The 26,411-nt window shown below is 42.3% G+C and overlaps 2 protein-coding genes across 4 annotated transcripts; one reads left to right on the plus strand and one right to left on the minus strand.

Moving 5' to 3' along the window:
- The first annotated feature begins 2,067 nt into the window (after positions 1-2,067).
- Positions 2,068-4,407, plus strand: LOC131286175 (forkhead box protein K2-like). The gene has a single exon (XM_058315094.1). It carries the CDS (start codon positions 2,285-2,287, stop codon positions 4,103-4,105), a length of 1,821 nt encoding a protein of 606 aa, XP_058171077.1. The 5' UTR covers positions 2,068-2,284; the 3' UTR covers positions 4,106-4,407.
- A 2,105-nt stretch (positions 4,408-6,512) lies between these two features.
- Positions 6,513-16,447, minus strand: LOC131289416 (retinol dehydrogenase 14). 3 transcript variants are annotated; one of them, XM_058318665.1, is made up of 4 exons: positions 16,199-16,447; positions 10,061-10,204; positions 9,792-9,930; positions 6,513-7,277 (listed from the first exon to the last, which is right to left on the minus strand). In XM_058318665.1, exons 2-4 carry the CDS (start codon positions 10,181-10,183, stop codon positions 6,535-6,537), a joined length of 1,005 nt encoding a protein of 334 aa, XP_058174648.1. In that variant the 5' UTR covers positions 10,184-10,204; positions 16,199-16,447; the 3' UTR covers positions 6,513-6,534. The 3 variants fall into 3 exon arrangements, with proteins under 3 accessions (XP_058174648.1, XP_058174650.1, XP_058174649.1); XM_058318666.1 differs by lacking the exon at positions 6,513-7,277 and adding an exon at positions 8,239-9,198; XM_058318667.1 differs by lacking the exon at positions 10,061-10,204.
- Between the last annotated feature and the right edge of the window lie 9,964 nt (positions 16,448-26,411).

The raw sequence follows: 26,411 nt of genomic DNA on the forward strand, positions 1-26,411 counted from the left end.
CATCGCTATCGAGTGAAGACGAAGCTCTTGCAGCGCCGAAAGCGGTTTACAATCCTCAAACACAATACTCCTCAGCCAGCCATCCAATGTGAGGACCTGAAAGAGAAAAATAGAAGATAGTGCACCAGAGCGCTTTTATCTTGAATGTGTTTCAACTTACTTTCAATTTTGTTAGGTTTGCTAATCCACTAAATGCACGATTTTCTAGATTGCCCGTTTTGATATGGAGGCAAGTGATGTCGCGGCAATTTTCTATCAAAGCATTCATGATCGGTTGGGTTATGTTACACCTCAGCGTAGCCATCTGAAGACGTTTCAGTCGTGCGAAAAAAGTGGAAATCGTTCTTACCGCTGCATCATCATCAAATTGCTCATCATCGCTGTAGAAATCGATTTCTAATAGCTCCGGAAAATTTATCTCACAAAACCGAAGAAAAAAGGCATTGGTCTTAAAAAATACTGCTACCGATTTCAGTCGATCGCTAAAATGACTGAACACTTCTACAGCCCGAGTTAAATCGCAATCCATGTCGAGCTTTCTAAGATTTGGAGCGAAGGTGCAGATATCAAACGGTTGCAATTGCAGCGACGAATCACTTTGTAGCACCAGGTCAGTTAGTTGGTGCAAAGGTTTAATCGATGGCGGCATTAAATTAGCAGTTTGTGCATGATCTAATAGCACCATAGCCTGAAGTGAAAGTTTCTTTAAGTTGGGTACCTCGAGTAGGATGTCCCGAATTTGCGAGTATTCTACGTAGTATGAAACAAGCTTCAAACTCTCTACGGATCTTTTAAAGTTTTCTAACAGTTCAATAAAACAGGATATCACAGTCATTTTTTTGGAGTCTATCTCTAATACAACGTGACGATACTGCCGCTTGCTTCTACGCAAAAGTGTTAAGTAATCTTGACTATCGTCGTTACGGAAATCAACATTGAGACGAACGCGGTGCATTCTACGACCCGAAAAGGCCATGTTTGACCACTGAAGGCACACCATAGAGGCATTTTTGAGGTCGGGCACGGTCAAGTAGTCGAAAATAATCTCCAGGATCTACAAAACACAAAGCTATTAAGAACGGAAATAAATATCTAAATAAGACAAATAATTACTTCCACAGGTAAATCCATAAGCTCCATTGCATCCTTGGTAAAACTATCCATTCCTACGAATGAAAAGGTGCAGAGGTTCTAGAATGCACACGGTAAATTTAAATGTAAATAAACGGGTATGCGCTGCATCGCATTCGATGCAGATCTGATTCTGCGTTCCAAGAACGGGGTCGAGAATTGTGACAATCTAACTGACCAACGCCATGTTGTTGAATAGTGGTGAAAAACTTCCGTATTCCAAGAGTAGATCACTAGCTCTCAGTCAGAGATCGGATCATATCTGAAGAGCATAATTGTACCTCTACCCAATCCACACCTCGGGCTGTGGGATAATGCATAGCAAGGGCAATCTTGGATCAAATTAGACCTCGTCGCCGCAGGGTTTCTGGGAAAGTTACAAAAATGGATAGATCCGATCGGACTCGGGAGATAAGTTCCATGAGGAGAAAAGGATGAATAATTCAGAGCATTTGCTCTCACATTTTCAATGAAGCTAGAAAACAGAGCTGGTCATATTAATTCTTCTCATCACTATTCATTACATTGTTGTTATCCGAACGATACCATGTGCTTGTTTTCAGAATGTTCGTCATTGGTGACCCATTTCACTCTCTAGTCAAAAAAAATATAAAAATCCTATCCCAGTCCCGGATCATTTTCCTAGTTCTTATGCATAGTTAATCCTTCATGCTCTGCATCAGAGCGAGTTAATCTTTCCAAAATTAAGTGTGGATTGAAAAATTTCTACAAGGATCGACTCTGACGAAATCAATCCAGCTCCGACTTTGCAACACTACAGAAAGTATATGTACAAACACAGCTCGGCTGTTTATAATATCATACTGTTGTTTGAGCGCATAAAAGTAACATTTTATACCGATTCGTGTTTCCGATCGCCAACAGTAATGATATTGTTTTAAGGAACTAAAGACATTTCGGCTGGCTTATTGGTGAATGCATTTTCAGTGCAGCGTGTAAGCTTCCCTCGATGTTCCTTGGCTACAGCAAGCTTTGTGAATTTTGACAGATAAACAGTTTGTTTTCATTTGGTACACACTTCGCAGCAAACAACGAAAAATTAGGGCATTTGTCCTGTTTGTACCGGTTTGCAACGCCAAGAATTGCTTTCTAACGAGTGCGGAGAGTAGAAGGTGAAGCGTAAACATTCATAATGTCTAGTGCGACGCAAATCTGTATGTCTCCTCGAAGTGGCGGTGGTGGTGGTGGAACCGGCGACGTGAAGCTTGTGCTGAAGCAGAAACCCGGATCATCGCCGAACTCCGCCGTTGTTTATCAGTCCGATTCGAACGATGGTGTCTTGGGTGGCAACGTAAACAACCCGCTGGTGTCGGTAGACGGCGATGGGGACGATTCTCCCACCTTCCTAAAACAAGAACCGTCAGGCAATCATTATCCCTCCAACTCCCGGCCAAAGCGCTCGTCCTCGGCTTCACCGGCTTCCTCTCCGTCGCCCACTCAGCTTGCCGCACCGGAGTCGAGCGTCGAACCAACGGGATCAGGTCATAGATCCGGCGGGGAGCCCGTTCCGGTGGCCATCGGCAGCGGCCACGGAAGTGCCAACACGGCAAACTACCATAATTTTATCGCACGTCTAATAAGCAAGGACAACATGCTGTTGATCAGCGAGGACGTGATCGAGGTCGGGCGCAACTCGTCCAAGTCGCAGGTGGACTTCCACGTGGGCAAGAATAGTTTCATCTCGCGGAAGCATTTCATCATCCAGCACGACATGAACGACGAGTTTACGCTGTTCTGCATCAGCAAGAACGGGGTGTTTATCGATAACGTGTTCTACCGCAAGCGCGGAGAACCGTACAAACTTCCGAAGCTGTGCAGCATCCGTTTTCCGAACACCAACATCAAAATCCAGTTTGAGAATCTTATCGACCAGGCGAACAACGGCATCATGGTGGACCTGAGCGAGCACACACCGGTCAAGATCGGTACTGGGCCGATGGGCGGTATCCCGCTGCACGCCGGTTCCATTACGGGATCTACCATCGGAGCCCTGTCGAATCTGCAGCAGGGGCGTGGCGGTATCTCGGTCATCACTGGTGACCAGCATAATCCCGATGGAGAGTCGCCATCGTCGACCGTCATCTATGCACCGTTGAAAATTTCGATTCCACCCGAGCAAGGAGCAAGTACCAGCGGCACGATGATCCAACGTGGCGTTGGCGGCAATGGTTACCCATCGCCAACTGGGACAATCAGCGCAGCGAACAGCTGCCCTACTAGCCCCCGGCAGAATGTGCATGACTTTGGCCACTACAGCAGTGCGCGCCACCGCACTACCCACGCTACGGGCGGTGGGGATAACCACAATAGCAGCAACACCAGCGGCAACAACTTTTCCGAATTCCAAGCGCCTGCCACGCATTCGTTGGAAAGCGATAAACCACCGTACAGCTACGCCCAGCTGATCGTTCAAGCTATCTCGGCTTCGCCGGACAAGCAGCTGACGCTTTCGGAGATCTATTCTTTCATATCGAAAAACTACCCGTACTACCGCACTGGGGCGAACAAGGGTTGGCAGAACTCCATCCGGCACAACTTGAGCCTGAATCGAAACTTCATCAAGGTGCCGCGTTCGCAGGACGAACCGGGCAAGGGTAGCTTCTGGCGAATAGATCCATCGAGCGAGCTGAAGCTGGTCGATCAGAGCTACCGGAAGCGCCGTCAGCGCGGTTCCCAATGCCTGCGCATGCCATCCGGCATGCCCCGTTCGGCCCCGGTTTCGCCCAGCTGCACGGACAACTCGCGCGAAGGTTCACCGATTAACGAGGAGCTGCTCCTGTCGGCTCCTGGCTCGCCCGGACAAAACAACAGTGGCTACCAGCCGTACGCCGGTCAGCAGTACACGGTGTACGAGAGCACCGAGCAGATGCACGCCGAGACGTACGAAGAGGATGAGCAGATCGAGTACGAGAGCGACGACTACGAACCGGGCCACAAGCGTCAAAAGATGTAATTGTCGTCGTCGTATAGGCGCGGAAACATGTCGGCTATTTCATGAAATACAGTGCAAGCTGCAGTAGATTAGTGTCACTATTCCTCGTCGTCTGGCGTCAATCTTCGCCATCATCTATTCAAGAATGGATGTTTAAATGGAGAGTTAGTATTCGATACACATTTTTTCAAACTAAGCTTACTATTATGTTTTTTTAAATCAGCTATATCCCAACCCGATGCGTGCGTTTTACGAAGAGAATTTCATTTGTAATTGCTGATAGTAAAATAGTAATAATAATAAAGATAAACATACAATAATGAGTTGTGCCATTTCATTTGTGCTACATGCGGTACATCATTCACTTGTGTTCCTTGTAGAGTCCCGGTCAGCAAGTTGATGGAATTCAGACAACAAATTCTGCGATGAACTTAAAAGGAATAAAATACAAAGCCCTCTAAAGAAGGCCGCGACTGTTCCATTTATGGCCATACTTTATTCTACCGACAAAATAAACCTGTTTCATTCAACAAATGTTGGTACACATTTTTATATACCAGCTTTATGCATCTTTCAAAACCGCGTGGCTTTTAGTTTGTTTTGTTATTTGGATTGCCTCGTTGTTTTGCTTGTGAAAAATTCTTCGCTTTAGAAAAAGGAAAAAAAAGCTAAGAACAGGTTGTCAACCCAATTGTTTACCGACATGGCGAGCGACCAAAGAGAAGTAAGAGGTGGTTTCTTGTGTTCTTCGCTTCGGTGAAAAAAACCCAAGGTATATAGATATATAAGAAGTACACATCACGGAACGATGGCCAAACGTAATTATTTGTTCCTAAAAACGGAGGGATTATTCCTAATTATATTTTAATGAGGAAGAATATGTGATCTGTAGAATTTCATGCAGTAATCAATCGGCATTTGGTATCTGTATGTTACGTTTAATATGTACCTTGGTGAAAATTTTAAATCAAGCCCCACCTGGCACCCTAGCCCTTTGGGAATAATGGTTTCAAAGCAGATGCGCAATTTCGAGTCAGTTAACTGAAAACAAACAGTTTGTTTTGAATAGTTATTTACGATTAATGTGAATAGATTCAATGATTATGTACCAGTTGGTTTACAAGTGCTCATGTTTCCCGCGGTCATACAAACATGGAGATAGTTTTACAAAACCAATCCGAGCCTCCAACAGAAGTAAGTTATAATATAGGTTATAGGTTCTATTTACATGAAACCTAATTTTCTATTTACATGAAATGTTCTCGCGAGGCAATTGTAACAAAGCATATTTGTGTGATAACACCTTTATGTTTTAGACAAGTAAAGCCTGCAATTAACTATTTTCGTATTTGGGATGGTCTTAGGAACCTATGGTTGCCATTTATGCCATACACTGGCATTCTCTGGCCCTGGAAGGGCGGGAAAATTTTACATTTTGCATGTGTTGTCAAGAGTCCAGCGACCGGATTTCACTGGATGAATCACTTACCTTCGATGGACGAAGTGATGGAAAAGTTGAGGTTTCCATAATTGCCCGGAACTAGCATTGTTATTACAATTTGCTTCACAAATAGGCACAGGAAGCTTTGCACCTGGGTCAGAGATGATCATGTTGTATTTGCGGCAAATCCCATTCCAATTACAAATCTGGGTCCTGTTTTTGGGACTATCTGATTAATCGATTAATTGGGGGTCCGCGACAGCCGAGCGGTAGCGCCGGTTAGAAAATCGGCCCATGAGCGCCGGGGCTCACCACCTCGACGGCGTGGGTTCGAATCCCAACCGAGACCGGACCCTCCCCTGTACGAGAGGACTGACTATCCACGTACAACAAGGAAACAAGTCTCGTAAGTCCTTAACGGGCAGGCATGACCAAAGAGGTCGTTACGCCAAGAAGAAGAAGATTAATCGTTCTCAATTTTGTTACAAACTTCGGGTTTAGGTTAAACTTAGGATTACGCATAATAGAAACAATGTTCTCTAGAAGGGGGTCCGCGACAGCCGAGCGGTAGCGCCGGTTAGAAAATCGGCCCATGAGCGCCGAGGCTCAGCACCTCGACGGCGTGGGTTCGAATCCCAACCGAGACCGGACCCTCCCCTGTACGAGAGGACTGACTATCCACGTACAACAGGGAAACAAGTCTCGTAAGCCCTTAACGGGCAGGCATGACCAAGAGGTCGTTACGCCAAGAAGAAGAAGAAGAAGAAGAAGTTCTCTAGAAGCTTGGATGTTGTTATAATTATTGCTCTTTTAAGTTTGAAGTCCCATGCTCTAGAATATAAAAATGTAATTTAAACGCATACAAAGTTTATACCGTCACTCACTGGTACACAATATGCACACCAAAATTTTATTGTAATTCTTATAGATTATACAAGCAACATACACTGGTTTCTGTTGTTTCCGCATTTGTTGTTTCCGCAAAATTGCCCTAAAATGGCTGAGTTGATTACAGCTGAGGATCGTCAGGGGTTAACTTCACCAACTTCTTTGACGCCTCCCAGAGCGCGTGCTGCCTTGCAACATGCTGCACGCGACGGTTGAGCTGATGCACTTTGCAGCCGCGGAAGTACTTGCCACTGATCGACTCCACGTCTGGTGACACGGACAGATAGATGCTTGTCCGGGCGCCCTCCTCCGGCGTGCGGAAGCACATCTGGATCGGCTTGAACAGGATGTTGATCGGGAAGGGCACGTTGCGCCAGATGCCGGTATCGATCACACCCGGGTGCAGACAGTTCGCGGTCACCTTGGTACCCTCCAAGCGGCGTGCCAGCTCCTGCGTGAACATAATCTCGGCGAATTTGGACAAATTGTACAGGTGAATCGGGAAGAGCGAGAAATAGTTGACCGGATTGATGCTGTTGATGTTGTCCGGATTGAGCGACGCGAACTGGTACAGCTTCGAGGAAACGATCACGATTCTGCCCTGGGCAGACTTCTTCAGCAGATCTATCAGCAGATGGGTCAGCAAGAACGGCCCGTAGTAGTTGGTCGCCATCGTGAACTCCAAACCGTCCGGCGTCACCTTGTTGTTGTAGCCCTGTGCAACGCCGGCGTTGTGAATCAGCACGTCGATGACGGGCTCGGTGGCCACGATCTCCTTGGCGAACGCACGCACCGAAGGCAGCGAGCTAACATCGATATGCTTGATGAGCAGTTTCGTGTTTCCCGTTTCGGCCATTATCTCCTCTGCAATAGATATGGTTATTGTAGAATAGCCTGCGAAATTGTATCTAACGTTCGCTAGTCGAAAAGCGGTTAAAGTTCGTTAGCGTTTTGTGGCTGCAAATCAAACTTGTAAACCCACTCAAAACAACAATTGAAGCTGATGTGTCCTTAACGCACGGCTTTAAAATTGATTTCTCATAGTTCTTCGAGAGTACCGGGTTTCTTAAGATTCGAATAGTAACTACTAGAGCTATGGAATCTACGAATATTCTTATATGAAATGGCAAAGACTTCTAAACTAAAAGAAATTCTAAAAGAAATAAAAACTCCAATTAGCGGGGACAAAATCATGGAATATGAAATGTTTCATATTGGGCTTCATAAATATGTTATACGTATAACAGTGGTTAAAGAAAACTTTCGAAATATGTTGGAGCACACTTCGCTTCACAAAAAGATGACTATAATTTAAATGATTTAATTAATATTTAGAAAATCGGAGTAGTTTGCAATGCTGTAGTAAAAGAGATGCATCCATTCTAAAGAAATAGATTTTAAATATCAACTCTTTAGTTATTAAACGAACAGTCTTAACAAAAGTGTTGCAGGTCATTCATACAGTTCTACAGCTAATTTGCAAGCTATCCGTTCAGCCCAACGGGTGTTTAAAAAAAATGAACATTGTCCGTCCATGCATTGTGAACTGAAAACAATGTTAATTAAAAAAATGTGTTTTTGCACTGATGAACGAGCCTTGCTGGTGTTAAAAGTAGGTTATGCGAAATTATTAATGAAGCAAAAAATCACGACGAATAAATAAAACAAGTACCAAACTTAAAACCAAACGATATTCAAACAATAAAAAACAATGCGCACGACGAATTCCACAATATCAGGCATATTTTTTAAAGCATCGTTAATGCAATCGCGGCGAACAAATAAATAGTTGGTAGGGAATTACATAAAATGTTGTACCTAGTGTCAACCGGTATGAATCGGATATCGTATGTTTATTAAAACCTTTAAAAACACTAAAACAAAAGAAAAATACGGTAACATCCAACTACCACGAAAAAATATTGATACTGATTCTGGACGGAACTGCACGATTAGTTTGACGGCGATTGCAATCCTGCCTGTACCAATGAATGCAATGAGAAAAAAGGGACTCAACGACCGTCAATTGGAGATTCTCGGACATTGATGGTATGTCGTCATTAGATCTTCGGATCGCTGCTCGTTAGATTGACGATTTTGACCGATTCTTCCCAGAGTTGACGGGCTCTCTCCATATCGCAGATACCGGCACTGAGGCCCGCCTCCTTGCAGTCCATGAAGTACTTGCCGGTGACGCCCTCCACCTCCTCCGAGCAGGCGAGATACAGTGAGGTTTGCGCTCCCTCGGCATTGGTCTTGAAGAAGCTCTTGATTAGGCGCATCGGGAGCGTCAGCGGGAACGGGACGTTCCGCCAGATGCCGGAATCGATCATGCCCGGATGCAGACAGTTTGCCGTCACCGAGGTACCCTCAAGCCGGCGGGCCAGTTCGCGCGTGAACATAATGTTGGCACACTTTGACACGTAGTACAGATAGGCCGGCATGGTGTTCACCGGATTCAGATTGCTCAGGTTGACCGAGGCGAACCGGTACAGCTCGGACGCCACCACAACGATCCGGCTCGGGGTGGACCGCTTGAGCAGATCGATCAGCAGATGGGTCAGCAGGAACGGCCCGTAGTGGTTGGTGGCCATCGTAAACTCGATTCCATCGACGCTCTTCGACTTCCGGAACGTTTCCGCAAACCCGGCGTTGTGAACCAGCACGTCCAGCTTACGCTCGGTGCGCAGGACCTCCGCCGCAAACTCGCGGACCGACGCTTGCGAGCTGAGGTCCAGCTTCAGCACGACAACGTTTTGGTTACCCGTTTCTTTGACTATTTCATCTGCGAAGAAAAAACCGAGTTTGATGGAGCGGCTTTGTTGGGTATATCTACGGAGTTTCTAACTCCGGAGCGCATATCACCAAGGGTTCGGTATGTACAGGTGTCGATATTTGCGACTTAGTTGCGCATGCATGCACGTGCGATGGCCTGGGGTGTAATTTTTAGATAGAAGACGACCGAAAAAACAGGCACTCGGTTTGCCGGAAGATCTTTGTACAACAGCCTAAGCGTGAGGGGTTGGAAGGAAACGTTGCAGGTTCGGTTGTCTATGCACAGGATGACTTGCGGCCAACGGGGTTGCTTCAGTGAGTAACGGGTTGGTTTCGACGAGTTGCTTGCGCATAGTAAAGCTATATCTTGCACCGGAAACAAAATTCCCTTGGTATACCAAACACCATTAAACGATCGAAAAGTTGTTAGAATGTAAAAATTATGTCTTATTCTAGGGTTAGATTAGCGGCCAGTTAGGATTTCTTCCAAACCCATCTAAAGCTTTACCCACCGCTTTGCGGAAAGCTAGACTAGATCGTCCACCTCTGAGTTATAGCTACTGGCGTGCACTAACAACCGAGCACTACTTAGCGATAGCTTACCTTGGGCCTGCTTAGCCGTCTCCATGTTCCGGCAGGCCATGATGATGCGGGCGCCCCGTTTGGCCAAATCTCGGGCAGTTTCCTTGCCAATGCCCGAGTTGGCACCTGTGATGATCACGGTTTTGCCTTCCATGTTTCGCTTCAGTGGGAGTAGATGAGAGAATGGATAAAACAATGAGTCCACTACAATCAATTTAACCATGCTTCATATCACATTCGCATGGCAAGAGGTTTAATGCTCTACGGGGCTTTCACCGCTCAATGCTTACAGCCGAGGAAAAGTGGCCGCAGGTGAGGTACAGGTAGTATTTAATTAGTGACAGTACGATCGCTACTCCTGTGATGACAGACGCGGTCGCTGTGAGTGGATCGTCGAGCCCTAGTAACGACATAGTCTACAGTGAGTGAGTAGGCTAGAATGGGGGAAACAAATACACCAGAAAAGAAGAGAGACAAAACCATTAGTAAGTACGTACTAAAAACTATAAAAACTATAAACAATTTACATAATATAATACAAGACTGTACTTTAGAGGTGGATGTTTTATTTTAAACAAAATTGTCCGAGGTGTCATAAAACATTTTATTATTTTAATTATTCTCATCAAATGAAGATCAATTGTTTTCAGTAAAGCAAAAAAAAAAATACAAGTACAGTAATTAAAGAAAAAATAAGTGCAAATATCAGTGCATTTACTGCTATTATTTTAATAGCATTATTTTAATAACGACGAGGCTGCCGTTTCATGTCTATGTTTGTTATGTTTGTTTCAATAGTTAACATGTTCAATAGTTCAGTTGTTTTAGAACCATGTTGGCCATAACTAACAAGCATATTACAAAAATTAGTATTTTTAATTTACAAATTAACGTAGTTTAGCGTTTCTGTACGCTTACGGTAATTACTGAAACAATTACCAACTAATGGTAACCGCAGTCCGTATGAACCACGTGATTGCGTAGGTACGAAATTACCGACACTTGTTCGCGTACGAATCGTTAGTCCAGAGTTTCCACCTACTGCTCAAGACGGCATGCAGAGTGAAGTGTGTAATAATGTTTCAATAATTTCTATCAATTTTGTTTTTATTCGAATCTTTGGTGCCCTTTTTATTTCCAATTTATCTCCGAAGCTCTCCAAAGTAGCATCAAAAAAATACTCAGGGACGTATGAATGGTCAGGAAGCAGCGTACCTGATTTTTTTTCCCGCACCCAAAACCTCCCTTAATAAGTTCAGCTTGGTTTTTTGCATCGTATGGTCATTAAAATTTAAACTCCAGACAGTGCGTGTAGTCATCTTTACTGCTGTTTCATCGTAACTGCTGGGGAATCCTTTCCGCTCTCTACCAGATCGTGTCCTACCAACGTTTTGATAATGGTATCTATTACCAAAACTCCCGTGAAAAAATAACAAACGAAACACTTGAATAGCGTTGCTATGCGGGGGCTCGAGCTTGACTGAATGGCGTAATAATATTAATATTAATTTGCATCTTCTTCGTTTTTAGACGACAGACGGCCGCAAAAATCAATCAACGATGCTCGTCGCGGTGTAGTGGGTCAATATTTGCTTAGGGGGGTTTCTTATTTTTATTTCCTTAAAGTCTCCTGACATCATCTTCTGCTTGGCTGTACAGGTTCTCAACACACCCGCCACTTGACTACAAAGACCGAACAGGACAAGCGAGCGTTTTTTTGCACTGCTACGTGTGTCGGTTCCATCGCTCGTCTGGTGGCCAACAGTTTTTTGTGCTACCCTACTTAGCCCTGTGCCACTTGGTTGCGTCTCTTAAGTGCTGCTAATGTTTACGGAACCACGTTCTGTTCGATGCAAAAAATAAAGCATTGGCCAGAATTGAAACGTACGCAAAGTCTCGATGCTACGGACAGCCTTGCCAATATCGACAATCAATGCGGTAATTGCTGACACTGGAGGGCGACATGAGTATGCTGCCACTGGATAATCCATAGCTTCTACGTTTGTTTGCTCCTTCTATGCTAGGATAACGAACCCGGAAATGTTGGATTGGACGAACGGCCGACGAATTCTTGTTCTTCAAATTGAGCACATCTTGAACGTATACCTAGGAATGTTTCCCATGTAATGTGGCGAACATAAAAACCATCAATCTTGTTTATTTTTTCTTAATGCTTGAAACAGTCCTTGACACGGAACGAGTTATTTATTAATAATTTCGAATCACAATAATCAATCGATAAGAAACGAACTGTCCGGAACAACATCGCTCGAAATCGTGACTGTTGTCTTTTTGCTAAATCATTTAAAATTCGCACCAAACAATGATATTTCTCCAAAAATTGTCGTTACAATCTACTATTTAAGTCAGCTTCTACATTAGCAATTTATGAATCATTGATTTGATATTGAGTGGAATTAGTTGAGGTTCGTGCCAAGGAAACATTTCGTGTTCATGTTTCATGCTCCACTGAGTTCAGTGGCCTCCACGCTGCACCTTTTGTTTCGCGATACATCCATGGAACTGGCTGAGGTTACTTTTGCTGATTTTTGTGTTGCTTTAGGTGTCGGGTTATATGTTATGCTGAATGTTGGATTCGTATGTAACTGATACAATTCACATTTTTCTCTAGGGTCATTGTAAGTTATTTTGCATTTTTCACAGATACCAAACATAATTTTCTCGCTCTAGCGAAGGGCCTCCATTCCCAAACTGGTTTGAGATGTTTAAAATAGATACATTGCATAACATTTTTGTCGTAGGAGAACCAGTAGGTCACGTTGCAGGGTCTGGACCTTCAACGGGCCAGAGTGGATCTTGTTTGATGCAGTTTAAATGTAAATGTAACGAAAGGAATCTTCCACGCAGGGGTAAACCTCAGCCGAACCTATAGCTTACGCAAGGCGTCCCATGTGCCACGTGTTTGACAATATGTGCGCTTTTACGCTGCGAACGATCGACGCCAACACTTGAGGGCATCGTGATTTTCCGTCGCGATCTGTCAGTTTCTCGACGCGGTCCCATACAAAAGGCAAACAACACTTTAAAAAAAAAGTGAATGTCGTTTCGTTTTCGCGATGTCTCTCGACGCGTCAGTGGCGTCGTTTTGAATCGTCGAGAAGATGTCGACACGGTCTGCCAATTTTTCGCTTTTTCCAAAGTGTTGTTTTCCTTTTGTATGGGGCAGCGTCGATAAAACTGACAGATCCCAACGGAAAAATCATGATGACCTCAACTGTTAAGTTAAGTTTTGCAGCTTCTCTACAAACTTAGTAGTTTGTAGTAATCTAGTAGATCGCGATATGGGTACAAAAGGAAAGGTGCTGAGAAGAAACCAATCGTTGAAGGAAGAAATATAGGATTGATTAAGTTCATAACCAACGGGTTATGGACCCAGAGTTACGAACGTGAAAATGGCAGTGGATTTCAATCATGAAATTTGGACATTTCAACTTGAGCTGCTACTGACTTAGGAATTTTGAAGGATGAGAAGTCGGAAAAGCTAAATACTATATCCTGGATCACAAAAGACGATCGATGAAAACCAAGCATGTCGTCCGTTCCAAGCCGAAGAGAGAAATGTGGGAACGAAAACATAATGCACGATCGACTTCAACTGAACTCTGAAACTGGCAACATGGCTGAATATCTCGCCGAAATTACGCAGTTGTCCAACCATCTCTTAAGTATGGAGCATCAGCCTGCACCAATCGTGCCACGCTTTAATCAGGAAGATCGACTCTAGAAAGTCGACCAGAAGAGGACTTGAACTTGCAGTTTTTTTTTCAAATGGATGCTTTTGGATAAGTGAGGGAAGCGAGTTGAACGAGATGGAAATGCAAATGCAGAACAAGTTTTTAAGATTGTATGAAGGTCGAATCAACTGGTGAAGAAGAAAAAGCTTTGCCATTCTTATAACAACGAAGCACACTTTCTGCGCGACTGTCTATGGAAAATAACGCAAGACCAAGCCACTAGGAACAACGAAACTTAAGAAGCCCTCTGGTTTACTAGGTTTGACCGCATTGAATTGTTGAAAAAGCTGCTACTGATGAGGAGTATTACATAAGTTATCTATTGCAGCTTTTCAACTTAGTAGTCTGTGGTTTCTAACCCAGTTGGCTACTATACCAAAGGGGAAGTTGACTACTACGGCAAAGAAGAATTACACGAACGAGGCGGAATAAAGAGATGTTTTTGAACCAAAACATATTACGTAGTCGTTATACAGATAATATAAAAACCCACTCTGGCGCTATTTTCAAATCACGCCGAAATCGAAAGTTAGCTTTTATCCGTAGCGGTAGATGGAGTTTCGCTTACGCTCGAAATCTGCTGGCGATTTACGGGGGGGTCTATTTTATAATAAAACTTTTACAACCTGCTGGCGTCCAGTAGTTGAATAAAAAGAAACCAAATGTCAGCAGTATTGGGTGTAATACTAAAAACCAATCACGTATGTTCAAAATCCTTCAGAAATACGATGTGCTTGACACAACGTAGAAGAAATCCCATCGGTCTCCGAGGGTTTCTTTAAAATTTTAATGCGTACCAATCAGTCCTCCTGCCTTTGGGCGCTGATTGAAGGTCGTTGTATGAAGATTCCAAATATAGACATTTTCCCTTTCTTTGGCAGAAGAGTCGAAAAGTCAAAAGGAAGCATAAATTGCGACGTTCAGAAATCTTCTACTGTGGTAAAGTTCTAGCATGAAGATAAAAAAAACATTCTTCAACAAATTACCAACGTGTCCATCTTCTACAACTACGGGCGTCACATTCGGCCAGCCATTTACAATGTTGTGGTAGGACTTAAGGAATCATTAGCGCGATAGCACCTTGAGAGGCTTCGAGAACGGATTCCTGGTGGCCCGTGAGGTGCTTGGTGTCATTGCGAGAAATATTCTTCTGTAAATGTTTGCTTCGCCATGATGTCATACCACGGGTTTGTTTGATAAATAGCACCGTTTAGTTGTGGACGGTTGTCCGCCACATCTCCTTTATATAAAGATATTCTAAAATGCCCACGAGTGAACGATCTCACTCGGTGTTTTACATAAATTGTCACAACACAAGCAAAGGTTATTTAAAAACTATACTTTAACCTCAAACATCGCCATTCATTTTAAACAAATCCTCACTTGACTTAAATTGCATCAGCGTTTCGGCATAACGAAGGCAAACTATTTTGTGAAGCTTGAACTAATCCACATTTGACTTAAATTCAACCAACGCTTCTACCGTACCGCTTGAAACCGTAAATTAATTTGTTTGTTTTGTTGTTTTCGTTCCTTATTGAGATGTTGCTAGTTAATTAAAAATATTTTACCCAATTTCGAAATCGTCAAACGCTGCCTATATTACCATTCCGGTTACGATGCATCGTATGTAACTTAGTGGAACTAGCGATTTACAGTGCCTCAAATATTTGCGAACCAATCGTTAGATAATCCGTCGCGCTGCTTTTACTATCGCCCGGGGGACTACGACTGTCTTGCCTTGAGGTGATGCTACCTTCAATATATTCGTTTCGTAATCTTTTGCTCTCGTGTGCATTCGGACGTCCTCTCTCCCCCTGGTCCGGCCTTACGGCGCATTCGTTTTGGCCTGGGTGTTTGGCTTAATCGAAACCTTCGAAAGCTGAATACCGTAAAAGCTGACCGATGGGCATTTGTCAGCGATCGCTTCGGACCCTCCGCTGTCGAAACGCAATCAGCGCACACGGTCGACGGCGGGGGATGTCATAATAGGTTGATTTTCAGGTCGCTGACTTGACAAACTAAATTTCACGTCCTTTTGGGCGGCCCTCTGCGCCAGCGGAACGACCGGCATCGGTTAGTTCTGCCATCGTAGGCGATTATCGTCAAAACAAGCAGAGCCACTCAGCTCGGAACAAACGAGGCACGAAATATCGCACCTGGCGTAACTGGTGACGGATGGTGTTGTTGATGGACACACATTCCATGAACAGTGCGCATCGGTGGCGATGCATCGCGGATGGGTACATTCCAGCCACTGCAGGAACGACCGAACGGAAGAAAGCGTGTAACCCGTCTGTGCGGTTCGTATTTCGGCACGGAACCGTTAATCTCAACCTTCCAAAGCCCGGTTGACCCATTTTCGCCGTTTCCTACATTTCACCGTCGTTCCACGTCGTTCCCGGTTGAGGTTATCGGGCTTTCTCTAGCCGCTTTCTCGCGTCCCACGGAACGTTTTGTTTTTTTTTTCTTAATGCACATGGGTGTAGGCTTAATGCTTGAAGAATTTAACTTTACTGTTATTCCATGCCGCACGTTTTTTTCTGTGTTGGTGGGTGGTAAAAAAGGGCGTCTGTACACCGCGGTGTGCATCATGCAACTAGGAGGTAAACCTGCTTTCCCATTCCAATCAAACACTACACACGCTCACACAAGAACACACGTTCCACTAACCTTTGACCTGCAGCTGATTTGCCCTGAAAGGGATGAACTCGCCAGTCGTTCGATGACGGGCCTCCCTCGCACACTTGACACTTATACACGAGTATCTCGCGAGTATTCACTTTGATCTGGACGCGTCGAGCGATGGCTGCGATGGTTTCGACTTCCTCGTCTACCGGTGTCCGCGATCGTACTGACTGACCCTGGTTCGACGTAGTACTATGTGAGCTGCGATTTGACGTCGGGAGTCCTCTACCACCGCAGCATGGAACGCGATCGTTGCCTGCTATGCTCCACGCGCCGTGATCTTCATCCCCTACGGAGGAGCGCGCTGAGCAGAGAAGAAAAGAGAAAATTCTACAACTACGCGAATCATTTGTGATGTTTACGTGAACGAAGAGCGGCCGCAGTTCCACGGACGCCACCGCGGCCTCTCTACTCGTATTTTGCTCACTTGTTCGCATTTGCAGCGGCTCATTCGAATTCGATGCAGCGGTGCATTAACCTACGCTAAGTGCGAGCAATTCTTTGTCAAGTGCAAGGTCTTTACCGTCCTGTCGAAAACTGGATTGAATGAACGACAAGTAGGGGTAATTTTGTTTTGCATTGCGAATTATTGTAAGGTTTGCCGCGTGTTCCTATGACGAATGATGTAATACATACCGTCCTTCAATAGGTCATTGTTTCTCTCCTGGGAGAAACACAATGGCAAGTGCTATTAGAGGGGTTTTGTGCTATGTAGAAAGGGAACGACGTGCGTTTGCCTTTTATTTATAAAGGAATCGCTTTACTAATGAGTTTTATAGAGACACAAGGCACAACAATTAAAACAAATAGTAAAATGCCCCGAAAATATTATCAATATCATAAAATTTGCGTATATGTAATACAAAATAGCTATTTTTCCATACGACAATTTATAATCATCCTTCTCGATAGCGATCATGCTTTACACATCTTCTAATGAGAAGGAACGCCATTACCGTTGTTCATTTCGTTTATCTGTGCAACTACGATACCATTTATTTCCTAGTTTTCCATTATTACAATGTAAGCTTTTCATATTAGTAATCGACGATCGTGATTGAAACACTTAGTAGCGAATGAAATGGCCAGCGTGGAAGTTTGTAATAAGCCTTTAACAAATGTCATGATTAGGTTTAATTGATAATTCTTTCTTTCCCCATTGCATAACGATATCACTTGACAGTGATAGTTGAAACGCAAGCTGAGTTACGCTATTTGGTACAGCGTTTGTAATACGGTATTTCACCGAAAGTTGTAAAAGTCATAACGCTCTGTATCACAACAATTGCGTAAGTAGTCATTTGATGGGACCATGGCTGGGGGGAAACATTTTACATCACATCAGCTAGGAGAGATTGTTACAACTGAAATGAGTTTTATTGCAACTTTATCGATATTGCGTTAACCTAATTGTCCTTATGACTAGTTTCGTTGAACAACTTTGCTGAAACTATTATTGCATTTTTAGTTTCTCAATTACCATTAACCTTTACAAAAAAGAGTTTGAAAAGGTGTCTAAAAATTCACTTTTATCCATTTACCTTTGTAAACTCAAACATCTTTTGAGGCTTACCTTTAACATGTTCATGTTAGCTGTAGGTTTTATCAGTAGTATGAAGCTACTTTTAATATTTGTAACATATAAGATTGATAAGCTCACATATTGATAAGAGCCCTAGAACAATATGAATGTGCTGAAAATATAAATTTAAATCACACCTTAGGTGAAACTTTTGTAAAGTATCAAAGTGTAAATACCATGTGAAATATCTGACTACCCTTAACTAGCATGTAACGGTCAAATTGAAACCAAGCTTTAAAGCTTGCCGAAAGAGACCGTAGCTATCACGGAAGCTCATGAAGCTTTCGTGACCCAACAAAAAGCAATAGCGAAGTTTTGAAAAATAGTTTTAATGAAATACTGTTTATAATGCATTAAGAATGAAAAACTCTGACTGTGATGTTGGGAATGTTTAAAAAAAACCAAAGAGATATGCATAATTAGTTGACACATTCAATATCTTATTTAATTTTTTATAATGGTAACTTATAATAGTGACTTATTGTAAACACTTCATATAAACTAACATTACATTATTTAAATTGAAGTATTTTATAACAACTCGTTGATCTATGTCGTGTTGTTGGACCTTCATCCGTTTCTTTAATTTCAACCGTCAATCATATAGAACCCACTGTCAATCGGTTCCAATCGTTTAACGTTAAAATTATACCTCGCAGTCCCCATTACACCGGACTGCGACAAAATACTATTCACCATCGATTTCCGCTCGTCTGGAGCACAGTTTTCCAATATTGGGTTCAAAATGACATTTGCTTCCGAATAGTGTTTATTTATCACCGCTAGATACAGAAGATTTCGGCCATCCGCATCTCTGGATGTTATACAATCTATTGGATCCTTCTCCATCATGTACGTGAATAATTCACGCCGTGTTTCTAATTCATATTGAATCTTTTGATACTTTTTCTCAATGGTACTTTGCTTCATTAGACAGTAGTGGAAGGCATTCCAGCGGTTGATCGTATCAGCTTGGTGTAAAGGAAATTCCTTTTCGTCTATCAAGTACCGTACTATATGAAAGCAGTTGTTTTCTAATGCAATGTGCAATAAAGTTTTCCCGTCTGGATCGATACAGTGCAGGTCATTCATTGTGTTAATGAGATGAATCACATTGTCCTCACATTCCCAATGCACAGCGACATCCTTCAGTTTGCTTTCCTCCATGCTTTTTACTATGAAGGGGTAGGTGAATCTATTTATGTCTATCCTGGCAAGATGCATCAACAATTGAACAGCATTAATATTGGTATTTTTGAACGACATGCGCAGAAGGTTTAGAATTTCCGTATCGATTCCTGGCGGATTGAACATTTCTTCTTTTCCAACGAAATTATACACAAAACTGAATGACTTGTATAAGCGACCCACGTTTTCATCCTGATCGCTTGAAGGACTTTCTACGTAGTCAAGATATTTTCTACTACTATACAGTTTAAAGAGATTATTGAATAAGTCATTCAAGGAATGAACTACACTTTCTTCCAGGACGCTGTAGAGCTGTATGTCGTCAATTGCAGTCGGAACATCACAATGACACTCGCAGATGAGAAATTCTAGCACATGAGCAGAGTTACTAGCAAATGCTTGTAAAATAAGTGGGCCAATATCCTTTTCTACCACCTTATCGAGCCCTCCGGCTCGGTGAACCAGAGCGTGGAACATAGGCCTATCGTTTGTGCTAACATAATACTCCAAAGGTGTCAATTTCATGCCACCGTGGTCGACTATGGGGGAGTGAAGGTCTATCTTTTTTTTAATTATAAAATCGGCTACTCTCCTTCGTAGCTCGGTTTGGAACTCATCCAATGCCTCTTTTGCAGTTTTAGGTAACTCCTTTCCTTGAGTAAGAAATTTACCGTATTCATATGTCTTGCAAAGTATTATTGATGGATCATCATCGTGGCTGAGAATTACGTCAATCAATTCGTTTGTATTGATATTGCCTCCAAATGATAGCAAATCGCAGCATTCAATTTCGTCGAACTGGATCATTACATATTCTACTGGAGTCCATTGCAAGAGACTATCCTTAGAATTAATGCAGGATTGAAACGTTTCATACAAATTTGGGATATGCTTCCATGTACGGCAAAAATAGCCCAACATTTTGGTACATCCACGACATGCTTCAAGATGAAGAGTGGTTCTTCCTCCAGCATCCCTTTCAGCTAAAAGTTTTGGATCACCTTTCACCATATCTTTAACTGTTGGCTGTTCAATAATTTTGAAAACTGCTAGATGAATAGGCTTTCTGCCAGATTCCGTTATAAGCATTCTATCGAAAAAATTCCTTATTTCATATCTGCTTGGTTCCCAAAAGTAGAAAGATTTCAAAAAGCTAATCACCTTCGGTTTTTTAATATTTTGGTAAAACCACCGAGCCGCAAAGAAATCCGCAAAGGTTCGATGAATGAAGATTGGTCGATCGTCCACAACCGCTTCGATTATGCCGGAGTTTTCATCTCCATTTTTGATTTCGTCCATGCAGTCGATCAGTAACTCTGCGTCTACTTGCAGTCGCGCTCGCTCTTGAGGATCAAATAACTCGCAAAGCGCCAAAAGTGAGTGCGTTCTCAGCTTGTGTTTTGTCAATATATTTCTGCTCGATATTGCACCAGAGATGTTGGAAGCAGCCTCGGGCAGTTGGATCTTTTCGACATTAGCTTTAAAGAATTTGTTTGTAACGAATGTTTCGATCAAGTTCAGCCCTTCGAATTTGACCTCAAGAGAGTCGAAAAAGGCCTTGTCGATTGTACCATTTACGAAATCGACATTCGTGGCGATCAGAGGTTCGAGAACGTCAAGCGCCATGCGGATGAAAAGAGGAACTTGACTGATTGTTCCTAGATAATATTTAACCGTGCACGTAAGAGCTTCCAACAAACACTTCACATTCTTGCTATCGAGGTATTGCTCGAATCTACTTTTCATAAACAAATGCACTGTTTCCGCGATATTTTCATCGGAAAAGGTGATAAGTTCGTAAAATGCAACATTTGTAAACAGCTCTCTCAACTCCATGCGCAACATGTAGGGACGGCTGGTGATGAATATTTTATGAATTCCATCGAATTTTTCAAAACGCGACAGAAGATCGTATACTAACTTCTTGTAGTGAGGAACCACTTCGTCGAAACCATCAAACAGAATAACAATTGTTTGTTGATTGCAGTGATGTACGAAAAGTCTTAATGTAATGAGTTGCAGTGGAGTCAAATCAACCAACTTCAATTTTTTTTTTCGAACAATAAGCTTTCCTTTAGAAATCTCCATAAGGCTGGCACACTGGTCCGCGAGTTCTCGGTGTCGATCTGTTTCTCGGATCTCCTTGTGATTGATGTTGCGTACAAACAGAGCCAAATGAATCATTCGGTACAGTATTTTTAATGCGCTAGTGTCGTCTATACATTGTTTTTCTTCCTTAAGACGTTTAAAATCGGTGGAGTAGTCGATCGAGTTGAATCTAATCACCCACCAATCTGTTTGTGTTTTTTGAAAATAGTGTCCTAACCAACTTAGAAACGTAGTTTTTCCGAACCCAGCATCATCCAGGAAGATGTGTACTTTCGAATCGCTGGCGTACATGTGTTTTTCTATAGTTTGGTAATGTGACGGAACGCTCCTTTTTTCGCTATCAAAGAATTGTTCAATATTGCTGATGTTTCGCTCAAACAAACAGAAGCATATCAAAAATTCCTTCCAATCCAATATTTGATCTACATTCAACTTGTCGATAACGAAAGCTCCGCTGCTAAGTTCTCCGGAGTTTTTTACTATGGTGTTGTTCGCCGATGGTTTCTTAATTTGAATTTCTCGCTCGACATACCAATCTTGAATGAGTTTGTAATGCTCTTCAGTCATACTGTACTGCATCAGTGTTCGATTGTTTTCTTGCATTAGGTCTAACAACGTGTCTATATCGTCGCGGCGCTGCATAACAGATTTAAGTAGTGTATGAGTCCCAAAGATAGTCATACTATCATATTCAGGGAGCGTACGGTCCAATGAGCCTTCAACAAAACTCTTTAATAGCAACCTATTCGCAGAATTGGATGTTTCAATTTGTGCAGTAAGTATAACTTTCTTTACTGCACTACGAGCGCTTGATTCTGAGCTTTGGAATGTGGTGATTATCTGTTGTTCGAGCTGTCGTGCAAAAGGTTCATCCTTACATTCAATTATCAAAAATAACGACGACCTATTCAATCGTAAAACATCCCACAGCGCATTTTTCAGTTCTTCGTGTCTAGTAGCCTCAATGAATATAACTTCCACTTCATGGTGATTTTCAAAATACAGTTTCAATGTTTCTAGTACAATTGAAGACGCAATTTTATCTTCATAAACTGAATAAAACGTGTGAATTGAACCTTTCTTCGAACAAAGGAACCTATACAGAGGTGTGCTCTGCAACCATTCCACTTTAATGCAGCCTTTGAACATGTTTAGCGTTTTAACGTACTCATCGCTGATGTTCTTCAGCTTGAGGTGTTGTAGATGAAGGTTGCACTTTTGCAAAATCTTGCCCACGTCTTGTGCTGTCAGTGTGGCTGGAAGATCGCTCTGCTGTGTTATCCAATTTTGGATCATGTTATGCAAATAGTTAAACGCACTGTCTACCTCACCGCTTCCTAATTGTTCGTAATCCTGTCCAATAATGTTTGTTCGAGACAAGATGCCCTTAATTTTTGTAGGGAGCTTATCTGCTTTAGTCGCGAATATGAAGTGATTGAAAAACATCAAAATATCGTCATCTGATATGACATCCTCTGGAAAATCTGCTTGTGATGAGTCTTTGGGCTTCGCTTTACCCTTTACCTTGATACCTTTAGCTCTCACGTCATTCCAAATTCCATCTTTGATTCCCGATTTCGTTTTGTACGCGTCTTCGAACTCTTTTCTAAACTGTTTTTCATTTGGAGTAAGTTCAGTACCACTGATGAAATGTTCTTGCACTTCATGAGTGTTTTTGTCTCTTTTAGTTCCAACTAAGCTGCTCAAACACTTGTTATACTTGCTCACCAGAGCAACATTCGGTCGTTGTGGGTTATTCGCTGCGAGATCGAGCTCTTTTTCGTTGTAAATAATGTCCACCAGCAGATTTACAAGATTATAGCTGTCGGAACAACCTTTCAATAGTTTCGTTATAAAGTCATATTTCTTGCATGACTCAATCTTTCCACGATTGAACTGATAGCATGTAGCATTAAGAGGGCTAAACATATCACACGCCTCGGGAAGGTTACATTTCTGCATCAACTTTTTGGTCTCGCCGTCAAGATCCACGTTGGTACACAACACTAACCATTCTCCGTCAAGTTTGTCGTTCGCACCATGTTTTTTTAGTTCAAGGAACGAAATGAAGTATTTACTTATCGAAAAGGCTCCTGTCAACTCATTCCCAAAGAGTTCATCCAAAGTTATTTGTTGTCCATTCATTCTGTTTTTCGCTTGAACACACAATGTATTGAAAACGCCTTCGAAGATGTTGGCGAATATAACGTCGTCGAACTTTCCCGCTTCCGGATCTTCGGCAGCAATGTTGCATTCGAAATCGCCATCCTGTTTCATCAAAATACCTGCTTTTATCACCGTCTGGAGTGTGAGCAACAGTTGGTATTCATCTCCTCGCAAACCGCCCAGCCTTGCTTTGGCATGATTAGGAGCAGTGCCTGATGTTGGGTTTTTCGCCATAATAGTTATAAATATCTCTGTACATCAATTTTCAACGAAATCTGAAACAAACAAAGTTTTCAATCATATTAAAGATCATTCTTCGCAATGCCAGTCGCATACCCCAACAATACCTTTTGATTTTTTAATCAAAATGATCAATCAGTTCAATTTGAGGTGCTCCTTGGATGTGGTTGTTTTAAACACACCTACGGAAAAATAGAAAATCAACATCAACATATAAAAAACTGCATTTGAAATCAATGCTGATTTCTAAGTTATTGAACATGTCTCTTTTAACTTTGATTATTCGTCAAACTGGCTAATTATGTAAGTTGCACGCAATTTTGTTCGTGAACACAGGCACAGTTTACAATCCTTGTGTTGGAACGCATTTGGTAATCCAGAGGCTCGTTTTTACTTGGTAAATTTCTTCTTACCGTGTCTTCGCTTTGTATCGTCTCAATATACCTTCTAAATGCAAGGGTGTTGCTTCTTTCGTTTCCTCTGCTTTTTTACTTGTTTGCACACAAAAAGTAGCTTGTTTGCATAGAATTCACATTAAGATGGAAAGGCCGGCTGTGAGTTTGCCGATTGATTCGGGTGGCACTGCTGCGAACATCAAGAATGCTGCCGTTGATGACAATGCCGACCTGTTTAACGTATAGAAAATTTCACTTTCCAAACTGTCTTAAAATAGTAAAACTTATGAGCACAAAAATACACGAATGGCAAAGGCTCGTTGGGTGGTCAGAAGAGTCTATGTTACTTACGTGTATTTGGTCATTGATTTGCCCAAGACATAATGATAGGATCCAAGCGAGTATCGGGCGCACAAATCTTATCGCTTTTTTATCTCGCCACCTTTGCGACACCACCACCTTACGTTCGTTGAGTTTCACTGCTTGCCTCGAGTTTCAGCCATACTACGATACTTGATTTTTTTAGGCCAATATGAACGTGAGACTTCTTTCGCCTGTTGCTCGCCACTACTTTGTCGGAGGTGCTGCGTGTCTGCTTTATAGCTTTCGGAACGTTCGAGTTCCGATCCGATCTAAACCAATCATGCTATGTTTAGTAAGTTAAATTTCCTATTTTCTTTTTCCCACGTCAACCCGAAATTATTCTCCAGTTGATATTTATTATTTGTGGTGGAATTCAAACGACCGCATTTCGCGAATCATTACACAGAATCTCGTACCTCGATGGACAAATACTATTTAAGAACGTGATACGTGAACTGTTCGGTTTAAAACGATCATAAACGGCAACAAGTTCGCAAGGCAAATCAAGAAACGGATTAGAAGAACCAAAGCGGGTGCGACTATCCGCTACGTCAAGTAACGCTCAAGCATTGGGGTGTTCAGTTTACAGATTCAAAAACAGTTTCAAGCATCAAAACTCGTATACATTTAATTACACCTCTTTTGGAACTTTTGTAAAATAACAAACAGGATTTGTTTTTTTTTATTGATTAAAGAGACTTTGCGCCTTAACCGTCCGATCAATAACCGGGTACCCGGGTACCCATTTCAGTTTCCATGGCAGAATTTTGCAACTTTCCTTCCGAATCGTTTTACGCCACTTTAGATCCCCAGAAATGAAGGCTTTTTGCACCAAATTTGCTTCTACGTGCATAGCATTTAATAACTCAATAATAGTTATAAGTAATTAAACAAAACTTCCTCCATACAATAACCGGGTACCCGGGTACCCATCACATCACTTAGGTATGAATGCTAGGTTTATGGACAATAATATACCGTTTATCCAGGAATGCCTGTAATTTGTCTTCTGAATACATCAAATATAATACATTGTATCGTTTTTCAGGACTTTTAGTAATTTTAATTATAAACAATGCAGAAGTAGATAGAATATATCTTTTATACTATAAAACATTTTTTTCCACATATACGTATTCGCAAATAAAATTGTGCACTGCTCACATGTTGATTTGTAGTTTTATTATATAATATAACATATAAGATGCAAGACAAGCGACATCTAAGAGATTAAAAAAAAAAATGATAAAGGCCATCTTCGAGTAGATCTTTTTGTAGTATATCTACCAAGCATACTGGTCCATGGTGTCCAATCCAGCTTTTGACCAGTTATTCGCTGGTTCGCACCAATTTTCGCTTCCAGATGCATTGAAGATAGCATAATCACGGTTTTTTTTCGTTTTTGGCATATAGCTGCACATGGTTAATTTTTCATACAAGCCGAACAATCTAGATAATTCTTCACGTTGTTTCAAACCTATCATGGCAGGTGGTATAAATGGTTTATTTTTTTCAAAGTACCAACAATTGTTAGGGTCCAGGACAATAAACATTTGGCTAATGGCAACGAAGTGAAAAAAAAATCCATTGTTACGTTTCTGCCAGATCCTTTATAAGAAGCGACTAAATCCTTAACGATTATCTTCCCAATGTTCTTCCCACGGCCAGCTTTCGATTTCCCAGTGTAAATCTAGTCAGTGAAAAGATACGAATTCCACCAGACTTTAGTCCCATATTTGGCTGGTTTGTAAAGTATGTATTGTGTAAACCTGGTTCGTCCACGGTACGGGAAAAGCTGCTCGCCTACTGCTAAGTACTCCGATGGTTTATAATTTTTTGCCAAATTACTATTTAGCATACCCTATATATCGCGTATCGGAGCAGCTTTGCCATCTTCAATGCGCTGGGCATGAGTTTACGCATCATCGAATCGCATAAAACGCATTATGTTACTAAACTGATTGATGAATATTACTGCACGATATGGTGGATATGACCACGGCTTCCGTGGGGGGAGGGGGGGGGGCTGCGACAGCCGAGCGGTAGCGCCAGTTAGAAAAATCGGCCCATGAGCGACGGGGCTCACCACTTCGACGGCGTGGGTTCGAATCCCAACCGAGACCGGACCCTCCCCTGTACGAGAGGACTGACTATC

The sequence above is a fragment of the Anopheles ziemanni genome, chromosome 3 (genome assembly GCF_943734765.1).
Source record: "Anopheles ziemanni chromosome 3, idAnoZiCoDA_A2_x.2, whole genome shotgun sequence".
Lineage (NCBI taxonomy): Eukaryota > Metazoa > Arthropoda > Insecta > Diptera > Culicidae > Anopheles > Anopheles ziemanni.